The sequence below is a fragment of the Dryas octopetala genome, chromosome 7, assembly GCF_963921425.1.
Source record: "Dryas octopetala chromosome 7, drDryOcto1.1, whole genome shotgun sequence".
NCBI classification, from domain to species: domain Eukaryota; kingdom Viridiplantae; phylum Streptophyta; class Magnoliopsida; order Rosales; family Rosaceae; genus Dryas; species Dryas octopetala.
Window position 1 is genome coordinate 5304175 of NC_141372.1, and position 13444 is coordinate 5317618.

The 13444-nt window shown below is 33.3% G+C and overlaps 1 protein-coding gene across 1 annotated transcript; it reads right to left on the reverse strand.

The window, feature by feature from the left end:
- Window positions 1-8292: 8292 nt before the first annotated feature.
- LOC147278871 (dehydration-responsive element-binding protein 3-like) lies at window positions 8293-9530 on the reverse strand. Its single transcript, XM_086249853.1, has one exon. The coding sequence runs from the start codon at window positions 9384-9386 to the stop codon at window positions 8598-8600; it is 789 nt and encodes a 262-aa protein (XP_086105979.1). The 5' UTR covers window positions 9387-9530; the 3' UTR covers window positions 8293-8597.
- Between the last annotated feature and the right edge of the window lie 3914 nt (window positions 9531-13444).

Here is a 13444-nt window from a genome sequence, read left to right on the forward strand (position 1 = left end):
GCTTATTATTTAATAAAAGAAAACTCTATAGTCTCCCATCACCTGGCCCTAAGCTCAGAGACAAATAAGGAAAGTATATATAATAAACCATCAAGTAGAGAAGAATAACAAAATTATCCAATATATTCGTTTTGGGCCTTTTGGCCTTTTGGGGTTGTAGGTTCTTGAAGTTCCAAGCTCGCATGTGTCATGTGTGTGAGTCTATATATAAACACACATATAAAAGCAAGAAAGTGACAAGGTAAAACAGGAGCTACCTAGCTAGCTAGCCTACCACTTAAAAGAAATAAAAAGTGGAAAGAAGAGATGGTGAAAATCATGCATGTATAAGAGAGAAGACAAAAAAATATATGTCACATAATTAAAGAGAGAGGAGTAGTAGCTAGTAGTACTACCACAGCATGGTCGGTGGGTCTTCTGATAGCTTTGGCTTTGAAAGAGCACACAATTTTAAAAAGGCTTGTGGCCTTCCTTGTGGGTACGAAATGGGGTACCATGAATCACGATGAAGATTGATTTATCGTACAAATAAATCTATATATACAGGTGTATAACCGCGTCCAATAAAGCTATACATGCCAATTAGTACTTGTTTCAACACAAAGATTGTGGTGTCTGATATATATGGGTGGGGACTGGGCCACTGGGCGGTACTCCTGAGTTATATATACATATATATATATATATCATATTTATTATTTTATATATCATATATGAGATCTAGTAATATATTTTGTTTGTTTTTAGATCCGAGTACTGTATTGTTTAATTATTTGGATCTATATATGAAAAAAATTCTTGGAAATATAGCTTTGAGATCGAAAACACATATAGGGTCAATGTCTAGTAGACTAGTACTGGTTAATTGTAAGGACTTGTGAATGATTACGGTTTAGGGGTTGGACCTCTCTTATAAAGGACTTCAATAAAGCGATATTGCCCTTTTGTTTTCAACAATTTTTATCAGTTAATTGATCCACTGGACTAACCTACATACATATATTTTAGGGATAATTTGAGGAAAATTACTTCAACTTGTGTGTCGGAGTCAAATCAGGACTCTTCTTTTAAAAGTACATTCGTTAGGATTAAAAATTCACTTAACCGTCTTCCGTCAATTTAATACAAACGTCTATTACTTTTAAGGGTAAAATTGTCGCTTCACATACTATTAAAAAATAATTATAAAATTTATAATATTAATTATTACAAAAAAATATATATATGCATACCCTTCCCTCCCTCACTCCGGCCGGCAGCCCCCCACCCTGACCTCCCTCACTCCGGTAGCCCCCTACCTCGACCTCCCTCACTATGGCAGGCTCCCCGCGCCGGCCACCCATCCACGCCGGCCACCCTCTCTCTCTACCTGGTGTTCCAAATCGGTGGCTTCGACGAGGCGGGGCTGGGGCTGGGGTAGGTCCTGGGGGGGAGGGGGTGGCTGCGGGAGGGAGGGGCTGGGTGGGGGTGGGTAGGTGGGAGGGGGTTGGTCGGGGTTGGATAGAGGGAGGGAGGAGGGTCGGTAATGGGTCTGGGGGGGAGGGGGCGAGGCGAGGAGAGGCTGTGGGAAGGAGGGGGGGCTGCGGGATTGAGGGGCTGGGTGGGGCTGGGCGTGGGAAGGGGAGGGGGTGCGACTGGGCTGGGCTGGGTAGGGCAAGGTACGTTAAGGGTGGAGGAGGGAGGGTTTGCTCCTCAGTCCACTCATTTTTTTTTTTTTTTTAGTTTGTTTCTAATTTTGTTATTTTTCTTCTTTTAGTTATTTTTTTATTTTTTATTAATATTTTTATTTTAGATTTATTTTTATAAATATTTTAATAGTGAGAAATGTCAATTTTGTTCTTTAAAATTGATCACACGTGATCAATTTTTGACAGAAAGTATAACAGATTTGACAGAAGACCCTTAATTGAGGCTTAAGTGAAATATTAGTTCTAACGGATACACTTTTGAAGAAAGAATCATAATCTGGCTTCGACACCTAAGTTGGAGTCATTTTCTTAAAATTAACCATATATTTTAATTGGGGTGATTATGCAATTTCATAGACCCAATGATAATTAGAATTTACCATAGTGAAAAGCAAGATTCTTCATTCTTTGGGGATAAGACTTAATTATACAATAATACCACATGATTAGAGCATAATATCCTCTCACATATATAATATATATCTGTCTGTGTGCTTCAGAAGGATTCCATAGAACCCTTCCAAATCTATTCTATTTTAGGTTAGATTTTTCAGTTAATTAAATTGTGCAGTTGCTATATATGACCTAATTAACGAACCACTCATATGCATTTGAGTTTCAACTGTCATCTCTAACATCAACTAACTATAAATTCTAATTATTTTCCTTTTGATTATCAGGAAGGTGGACTGGTTAGAAAGTCACAATTAATTTATATATTAATCCACAAAATATATATTGTATATATAGATACATAGCCCTGCACAAATTTAAACAAGGTAACAAGAGCTAGCAAATGAACCCTAATATCAATAGCGGTTATACATAACATCACTAACTGTAATGCATTATATATATATATATATACGGGACGGATACGTGACATTATATTTTTTATATAAGTTTTCAATGTGATTCACTCCATATAGGATTTTAAATATTCAAATCGTTTATTTTTTAGGTCTCCATTAAAAGATCATATTTGTAAAAAATTAGATAAATCGGAAACCATTTACCTACAAAGATTAAATGGTCAATAAAATAAACACTTAAAATATTAATCATTTAATCTTGTAGGTAAATGATTTTCAATTTACTTAATTTTTTGCAAGAATTATTCTCTAATGAAGCTCAAAAAAATAAACGATTCAAATCGTTAAAATCTTATATGGAATAGACTTCATTAAAAATTTATGTCAAAAATAAAATATTATGGATCATTCTCCTTAGTATTGTTATCATACATTATTTCATAGTTAATTTGTTTGCAACAATTATTCCATTGTTTAATTCCAATTTTGTCGCTTCCTCGCACTCTGCTTCGCTTTATGTCGACAGCTTTACGTATGGATCGGGATATTCTTAAATGGCAAAGTATATATGAAGTAATCATTGAAAATAGAAACACAATCTAATCATGAACGTTAGGTAACACATATATGCTTTTGGTCGAGTAATCTATTTTATTAATTTGCTTAGCTTTTCCTATTTTCTTCATAAACTAACAAATAATCCAGATATGGATAATTAATATTTTATATATTATTGCAAAAATATATGTCAAAATAATTGTACCATGATCCTGATTCATGACTAAATATATATAGAACAAATTACAATTTAGTACCTCAACTTTATATGTTGTTTCAATATAGTATCATAATTTTGAAAATTTATAAAAAAGTACCTCAACTTTCATTTTGTGTCAAAATAGTACCTCTGTTAGTTTTTCTGTCAAATAAACCGTTATATAATATCAGGCTCCTTCTATTGAGGTATACCTCAACTTATTTATGTTGAGGTATGACCTTGTTGGGGTCCACACGAGTCGTTTTGTGTTGATCCAAACCATTCACAAGAATCATCTTCATTGATAGATCATACTTGCAAAAAATTAGCCAAATCGGAAATCATTTGTCTATCTAACTTTGATCAAACAAATGAACGGTTTCATCAAAAATATTTGATTCGTCCATTTATTTGATCAAAGTTAAATAAGCAAATGATTTTCGATTTGGCTAATTTTTTGCAAAGATGATCTATTAATGTAGATGTAAAAAATGAATGATTCGGATCAACACAAAATGACTCGTGTGGGCCCTAATAGGGTATACCTCAATAGAAGGAGCCTAATCTATTCTAATCCAACTTGACCACCGTTTATGATACTAAATATATGTAGAAAATCTTATGATAATAACGAATTAAACATGTCACACTAATTTGGGTTATTTGTTACCTTTGTTTGTTTGTTTCAATATTAACTATGTATAACAAATTTAAGAATTAAGAATTTATGAATATGACTTTGCATCACATCCAAAATGTATTATAAAGTATTTAGGTTTTACTGATCAATACACACGTACCTTTAAAATTATAATTAATAAACCACTAAAATAACTAGTAAAAAAAAGTAGTAAATTAAAAAGATCCTCTTTAAATTCATATTGTTTACACTAAAACCCATGCCATTATATTTTCGTGTCGTGGGTTAACCCCTTTGACTTCTTGTCAACTCATCATTCTTTTTTTTTTTTTTTTTAATTTTTAGTAAGTATTTCTTAATTTTAAATTTTGTAAATTTCTCATATGCCCTCAATCCTATTTAATATGTTTTTTTTCTTAGTTGACTTTTATTTTTTATAACATCTATATTTACTCTTTACAATTTTTTGTGCTTTAAATACTAGCTTATGATTCATTGTTGGGCAATTTTTTAAATGTCAATCATGAATGGCCATATTTGATTTTTTTTTATCTATATTAATAATTATAAACTAATAAATAACCTACAAATAATTATCATAAATAAATTAAGAACTTAAAAAGAATTTCTATATAAATATAATGAACATACACTCAATTGTAATGAACTAAATCATTAACAGATAAATTACCTGCAACAACTAATGAACCTACACAAAATTCTTTTTGAATGATAAATAACATACACAAATTGAAGAACTTATATGAATTAAAACACCTACATTATAATGAACATGCAGACAATTCTCAATTGTAAATTCCTTATTTGACTTAATCATGGTCTGAACACCATAAAAGGTGCCTTAAATTAAGTGTTTTAATTAATTTAAGGGAATTCATTTTCTAATGGGAGAATTAAAGAGTGACACAATTTGAAAACAAATATAATTACATAATGACACAATTTGTACATAGTAGAGATCTAATGAAATATTGATTCATTGTTGGTTTTCGAATGTCATCATGAATGCCCATATTTGATTTTTTTTTTTTATCTATATTAATAATTATAAACGAATAAATAACCTACAAATAATTCTCATAAATAAATAATGAACTTAAAAAGAATTTCTATATAAATATAATGAATATACACTCAATTCTAATGAACCAAATCATTAACAAATAAATTACCTACAACAACTAATGAACCTACATACAATGTTTTTCCAGTGATAAATAACGTACACAAATTGAAGAACCTGTATGAATTAAAACACTTACATTATAATGAACCTACAGACAATTCTCAGTTGTAAATTCCTTATTTGACTCAATAATGGTCTGAAGAAGATATATGTATATATATATATATATATATATATGTACACATATGGAGAAGTGTTCTAAAACTAACTTGTTAGCAAGTTAATATGAAACTAACCATACTTTTGGGCTCATCACATAACTAATTTCATAATTCAAATCGTCGATTTTTTAGGCTCTACTTCAAAGATCATTATTGTAAAAAATCAACTAAATCAAAAATCATTTAGTCATCTAATTGTGATCAAATAAATAGATGAACACTGTTTTCGATAAAAGCATATAAATAGTTGTTATTATAATCAAATTGCTAAATGACTTTTGATTTTGGAGATTTTTATAGAGATGATTTATGAGTAAGATCTAGAAAATGGACGGTTTGAACTTTGAGATTATATTGTGCGGTGGGACCAACAGGGTGATTAGCTTTGTATTAACTTACTAACTAGTTAGTTTTAGAGCATTTTTGATACATATTTATATAGAGGAGTGCTCTAAAGCTAACAAGTTAGCAAGTTGATACGAAGCTAACCATGCTTTTGAGTCCATCACATAACTAATTTCATAATCCGAACCATTAATTATTTAGGTCATACTTCAAAGATCATTATTACAAAAAATCAACTAAATCAGAAATCATTTAGTCATCTAATTAAGATCAAATAAATAGACGATCAATATTTTCGATAAAAGCATATAAATAGTTATTGTTATAATCAAATGGCTAAATAAATTCCGATTTTAGAGATTTTTTACATGGATAATCTTTGAAGTATGGGCTAAAAAATAGACGGTTCAGATTTTGAGTTTACATTATGTAGTGAGCACAATAGGGTGGTTAGCTTTGTATTAACTTACTAACCAGTTAGTTTTAGAACATTTTTGATATATATATATATTGATCAAAAGAGAAGATATATATATATATATATATATATACCACACCATAAAAGGTGCCTTTAATTAAGTGTTTTAATTAATTTAAGGTGATTTATTTTTTAATGGGAGAATTAAAGGCAATTAAAGAGTTACACAATTTGAAAACAAATATTAATTATATAATGGCACAATTTGTAAATAGTAGAGATCTAATGAAATATTGAAATCCTACGTGGAGCAGGATTTTGAATATGAACTTTAACTATTAAAATAAAAGTAATGATGTTAGACTTTAAAGAAAATCAATTTAATGGACTAATATCGAAATCACCAATAAAAAAAGTAAGGAATCCTTGTTAGAATTTTAAATCTTCTACAAAATTAATCTGATGTACTGCGACTACAACTACAACCAAAAAAAAAAAAAAAAACTTAATAAAAATTGTAAGGCAACAAATCCCTACAACTATGCTAAAAAACATCTTCACACACTCAAATCACATATAATAACTCATAAAATAATATTGTAATTGTATTTTGTAGCCGCTACAACCACAACTAAAAAAAAAATGTGGCTAAGCATTCGAATGCTCATAATCAGTGTTGGAATGGTCGACAAAAAATGAAAAATTCCGTGTTTTTGTTTTAAAGTTATGAAACTAATTTTTTGTCCTTTTTGGTATTTGGAGAGTTGACAGAGCCGTAGGGGTAGTTAATTCATGAAATTTTCTTATCTCCCATTATGTCGTTAATTATTAGATGCTTTTATTAATTTCTTTAAAAAACCATGATAAAAAAAAAATTGCTTTAAAAACCTGCAGTGCCTTTGTGTCATTCATTATGACAAAGTGCCATATGTGTCGCTCTTAGAAACAAACAAATATAACCCTGTGGTGCATGAATTGAAGTATCAAATTAACTTTTGTTCTAAAAGAAGAAAATTCAAAAGATGTAGTCAATGTCTGCAATAATTGAATAATTAAAACTTTTTAGTCACTAACACGGACTCCTTTATCCTCATGGAGAGCTAATCCTATGGAAATGGAATATAATGCTATAATTGGCTTCCCATCTTACAACCTTGATAATCAATTATCTAATGGGTGTGGGACCTAACTGGCTGAATCTTTATAATGCCAACCAGCCACAAAAATATCTGTACTAGCTGCTAATCCACTGATAACTAAATATCTAGATAGTTTTTGTGTAATTAAATATTTGAGCTTGCTTCCTTTCAACAACATGATTATTTTAAGATGGAAAAGAGAGTAGTGGTTTTTGTTTTTCTCTAGTACTAATGTAGTTATGTAGCTCTTCAAGGGCTTCCTGGTCAGATTCTAAAGATGTGTCTCTGACTTGTCTCCTTTTTTTTTTTTTTTGGTCAAGTGATTTGTCTCATCTCCACCAAAGGAAAGGAAAAGAGGAACAGAGAAAAAATATCATGGACTTGGAGTGTAGGAGACTCTGGGTTTTTGGCAACCATTCCTTTACACCAAAAAAAGGGCCACACCAGAGCACAGAGAATTGAAACATATATCAACCGACCCCTGCTCATGAATTGAAAGATTGCATGCATATACAGTCATACAGATAAATTTAAAAAGGAAACTGATGAGGGGCTTGAACTAGATTAGTCCTAGATGGGTTTCTGTTACCCCTTTTGGGGTAAATATCATGAGTCACTATCAGTGTTCCATTCACAGCTCACCATGTTTCACCACCTGGCATGCATATGCCAAAATCGATCACACCATCAAACATTTATTCGTAACTCTCTACTTTTCCTTTTTCTTGTTGTGTCATTGTTGTTGTTCTTATTGTAGTATTATTATTAAGATCATTCGATTCATGATCGGTGGAAGAGAACCCTTCTTGAGTTCTTTCTTGTATGTTGAGAATGTGGAGCTAGCCAGCTTTATAGCTGGAGGTAACAATAATTGACTGTTGGTGCTCAGAAATTTAATGGAATTTGACCATGACCAATTTGGTCTAAAAAAATATATTTAGTTAATTCCGAGTTCAAAATATCTTGAAGGAGAGTTAATTAATTAAGAAAAAAAATTCTTTAAAATATGTACCGATTAGGACAACAATTTCAAAAGGTGAAGTGAAAGTTTGACACTTCATTTAAGGTATGTTTTGATGAGAGAGAAAAAAGAAGAGCTAGGCTTTATTCTATTTGCACACCAAGTTACCAACCAAAGGTAGCAGATTTATGACATTAAGATTTCCTTCCATCCTACCAGTACTTACTGAGCTACTGTACACTTTACACAAAACAAAACACAGAGAGAGAGAGAGAGAGAGAGAGAGAGAGAGAGAGAGAGAGAGAGAGAGACAGAGATCAGAGTTTAAGTAAGCCCTTCAAAAGAAAAATCAAAAGGGCCAAAACTGCGACCGAAAAAAAAAATAAAATTTAAGAGAAAAGAAATTAAACACACTCAGTGACGTACTCACACTATTTACACTCTTAATTACATAATTAGAACTTAATTACTAATCCCATAACAAACCTTCAAAGCCCACTCCCAACTCTTCAGACGCATACCCACCACACTCTCCCACGCGCTGTAGCCACGGTGGTGGGTAAACCCATCCGTATTCCGAGTCCACAAACACAAACTCGCCGCAGCTCAACTGGGTGGACTCGTAACTCGTCCCCAGACTCGGCAACTCGACGATCTCGCCCAGCTCGGCCGACTCAGTGGACAAGTCGATTGCGGGGACGAACGAGGACAAGGACGAGGATGATGATGAGGAGATCATGGGAGACGTAATCGACGGCTGCGGTAGTACGGAGTCGAATTGGCGCATTTGGGCGGCTTGGGAAGCGGCGGCCTGGACGTCACGCGGGGCGAGTGAAACCGGGCGAGGCAGCGAGTTGGCGAGTTCGGGGAAATTGAGAATCGCTGAGTTGCCTTTGATGCTCAACGCGGCTACGTCGTGGGCCCGGGCGGCCATCTCGGGGGTGGGGAAGGTGCCTAGCCAAATGCGTGACTTCTTGCGGGGCTCGCGGATTTCGGATACCCATTTGCCCCAGTTGCGCATTCGGACCCCGCGGTAGACCGGGTGCTTGGAGCTGCAGGTGGAGGAGTCTCTGATCCGTTTGATGTTTTTGTTGTTGGGTTGATTGGGGTGCGGGTCGGGTAAGTCGGATGACTCGGGTTTGGGGTTTGAGAGGAGGGTTCCGGGTGAGGGTGGTGGTGATGACATGGATGATGAGAATGAGTTTGAGCAGCTCTCGGATTCTGAACCTTGGGGTTCAGTAGTGGTACAAGAACTCATAATTTGAATAGAAATATATGTGTGTGTATGAAATTGGAGTGGTACTGGGCTACGGGGTTATTAGTTTAAAGAGAGGGAGGTGAGGGGCTTATAGGAGGAAAGGGAATGGAGGGCATGCAACTTATTGAGAGCGTTTAATGTATGTTTTTGCTTTTGCTATCATTTCCCAATGAGTCATGTAACACTTATAGGGAGGGAGAGAGAGACAGAGAAATGGTCACCCCTGCTAGAGGCTATGGTAGAATTAGAATGGGGTCCACTTTTTCCAGCAGCGGCCACGTAACCCCATTTATTTCCTGACCCTCAGACCATATATGTATAGTTTTCACTTTTCACCTATGCAAGCTGTTCATTTCTCCCTTATCTTCTTCCTCCATGTCCCTTTACCAACTCTCTATGTCTATCTATATGTATGACTATATATATATATATTCATTTTATCATTTCATTGGATGAAATCATGTTTAGTCTTCATAATTTTTTATGTAGTGGTTGTACATATATGGCATACCACCGCCACCCTTCTAATTATAGTAAAAAAGTGAACATGTCCTTTTTTAGGCTAAAATTTTCACTACATTTGTACAAATTTATACCATACTATAAGTGGCAAAACTTCTATCACGTTTAAGGAAAATTTTCCATACAGTTATTTTATGGCATATAATTATTTTTTTTCTTTGGATATTCATAAGTTAATCACTTTTCCATTAATGAATGTGGTTGTATGTCATATATTTCACCATGTTACCAAAGACAACTTCATATTTAAATATCTCACTGGATAGTCTAACAATTATAATATATTATGTCAAATATTTAATAAAAAGTTATTATCATATTTATAGATAAAACCTAAAAAACAAGACGACAAAGAAGGTGAATGAATATATATGATGCATACCTTTTGGCCCTTTCTCTTCTTAATCGTCTGCCTTCACAAATTTTCTTCGCGAAAGTAAAATTTTCTCAGTATAGGCCAAAAAGATCGAAAAATAAAAAAGAAGAAGATAATTGATGGTTTTATAGTAGTACATAGTAATTAATAAGTAGTATGCGGTGGCAATTAACAAGGGTTTCCAGCGTCAATCATGACTATGCACATAAATGATATCAGCAAAGTTAGAGACAGTACATACAGACAAAAGTCACATTTGATGTACTGACAGTACTACTCTGAAGTGAGAAATTAATCTACCTATATTAGACCAAAAAATAAAAAGAAAAATCTACCTATATGGCTATATATATGATCGAGCTAGGTAGAGAAAATTTGGTTTAATATAGGTTTATACTGTGAATTAAGATGGTATATCTAGATAAATTCTACCACATTAATGTTTTTTGTTTAACGAGAAAAATTAATTGATTTCCCTAAACCTGTTTAATTTGCATCATTTCAGTATAATTATAGGACATATGCATGCAGGCCTGTCTTGATTGTAAATTAATGAATGAAGAGGCTAGGTGTTTGTTCAATTGCATGTAGGGGTCCAACATTGAAGTGTTCAACCTCTCCCACAAATGCTATATGGTAGTACTTGCAATGTTGCAATATTTGATCGAACACCAACTTATAACTAGGACCACCAAACATGAGTCACACCTCATCAGCTGGGTCCCGAGTCCCAACCATTATATATATTATTATATGATGGATCTTAATTGGCCCATATATCCACGGTTCCTAATGCTGTCCTTTTTAGGTTTTTATTTTTATTTTTTAGTATGCAATGTATGAATGCCATGTAAGTTGCCACATAAGGTGGTATGAAATTATGGTATAAAAATGTGGTATATGTAGCACTACTGTATATATTATTATATGATGGATCTTAATTGGCCCATATATCCACGGTTCCTAATGCTGTTGGGCCAAGATTATATATGGTGCCTTGATCGACCCTAATAAATGGACTTACCCTACCATGCATGTTAAGTATATATGACAATTCCATTCCCAAATTAAATAAGGCTCGAGATCACTAGAATGTGTCAACCACTGCAAATTAATTTGTATCAATTGCTTCACATTTGTAAATTAATATATAATTCTCTATATTAATAAATTTAATTTAATCATAATTAATATTGATAAGAGGGAAAGCTTTATCGATCTTTCATATTTGATTGCCATGAATTTCTCCTAAGTCATTAGGAAAAATGAAAAGAAAAATAAGGACTAGAGACAAACTAATGAACAGAACGCTCACATTATTCAAATGTTCAAGCATAGCGTTTGAATGCCTCGAGATATTCTGTTTGGAGATCCTATTTTTAAAGTTTCTCTAGTGATATAAATGTTATTAATTTATATATATATATATATATGTATATCAGGCTCGTTCGCACATAGCGTCGAGCACTTGGTAGTATATAATTTCTCTGTACCGAATATTCGGGCTTAGTTTGTGGGCGTTAATGTTAGGATTTAACTTTGAGATTTAGGGCTCCAAAATTTCAAAACTAAACCCTAATATAATGTCTTTACAAATGACATTTTATACTATAGGAGGGTATGAGGTGAATTAGTCAGCCTATACCCTAAAAAATAAGCGGAAAAAACAGTACCGAGCGCTATAAAGAAACTTCACCAAGCTCTGTGCAATGTTACCGAACGCTTGGTAGCACAATCACACATTTTTTGCACCTGAACAACTCTGTATATATGTGTGTGTGTATATATATATCACGATCATGATCAATCCAATGATCAGTATCTTACAAATTAGAATCTTAATTCCAATATATTTGGTGTACGTACTTGCATAAGAAGTTAGAAATGTACCTCCTAAGTGAGCTGTCGATTCACATAAACCTGGACCCATATATAATTAATCGATAGCTAGTCTTTGTCGTGCGATCGAGTTAATATATGTTACACAGTATGCAACAATATTACAACCTGATAATTAATCGACGGCCACATATTTTGATTTGAGGACGTACTGATTATGTGGCCGTAATGCCACAGGACACCTATGCCATATAATCAATGGTCATATGATGTTGGACTTGGTACTCTCGCATACAACCATTTTCTTTCTAAATGAAGCTGTCATCAATATTCTGGATGTTATAGCTAATGTCATACTACTGTGTCCTCTCATCATATTCAACTCTAACAAGTACGTACATAGCATACATATATTAATAGATAGAAATCGACACAATTTTGGATGGAAGATTTGAATCCAAAACCTTTTAATTACAAACAAAGCTTTGATACTATGTTAGACACTCACCGTAGTTCAAAAACTTAAGCTATTAGAGAATTAGCTAATAATGTGTATTAAACTAATAATATTAAAAGTGAAAATTTGAAATAATATATAGCTAGTCAATGCCATTAACATAATTACCATTAATCATTTAAGTTGAAATTAATGTTAGTGGGGTTTGGGGCTATATAGCTAGCAATTGACTAGTAATATATGAGCTCTCATGCATGTGGAGGTAAAGTTGAAGAATCAAAATCTTGTTTTGTTTCCAAATTTATTAGAGCACGCATTAATTGGGATGATTAGGCTTGTGTGTACAGGAACATGAAAGGTAATAGTTGGGATAGTGGTTTAGTGGCCTGGAGTCGATCTATAGTCTCTAGTGCGCTTTGACAAATGCTAACACAATCTTTTAGTAGACTAGAGCAGCTGTACGCATGATTTCATGAGGAATTCGGAATGAGACTGATCAATCGGAAAGGTTGAAATAGGACAAAAATATCAGCAGCTAGATGATGTATAGTAACTTGGTAATTTTGTACCACAAAAAAAGAATAATTAACTTGGTAATTCTTTAATTAGTTTGAAGTGCGCTGGCATTCTTGTCTGGTTGGCACCTATACATAGCGACCTGCTGTGGAGGGCTATACGGCATATACGTACCGCTGTCATTGATCCTTTTGTAAGAATATTAAAGTACAATTACTGTTAATTAAACAATTATTTATGGATTAGGATATTTATCTCGGGAAAGGAAAAGTCCACGGCCCAACTTGGTGAATGGTGATGAACTGATGGATCAAGGAATATATATATAACGGAGTCAGATTTCATTTC

What these genes read in the sequence shown, in the direction of transcription:
- LOC147278871 (XM_086249853.1), bottom strand. Translation starts at nt 9,386, where the DNA reads ATGAGTTCTTGTACCACTACTGAACCCCAAGGTTCAGAATCCGAGAGC.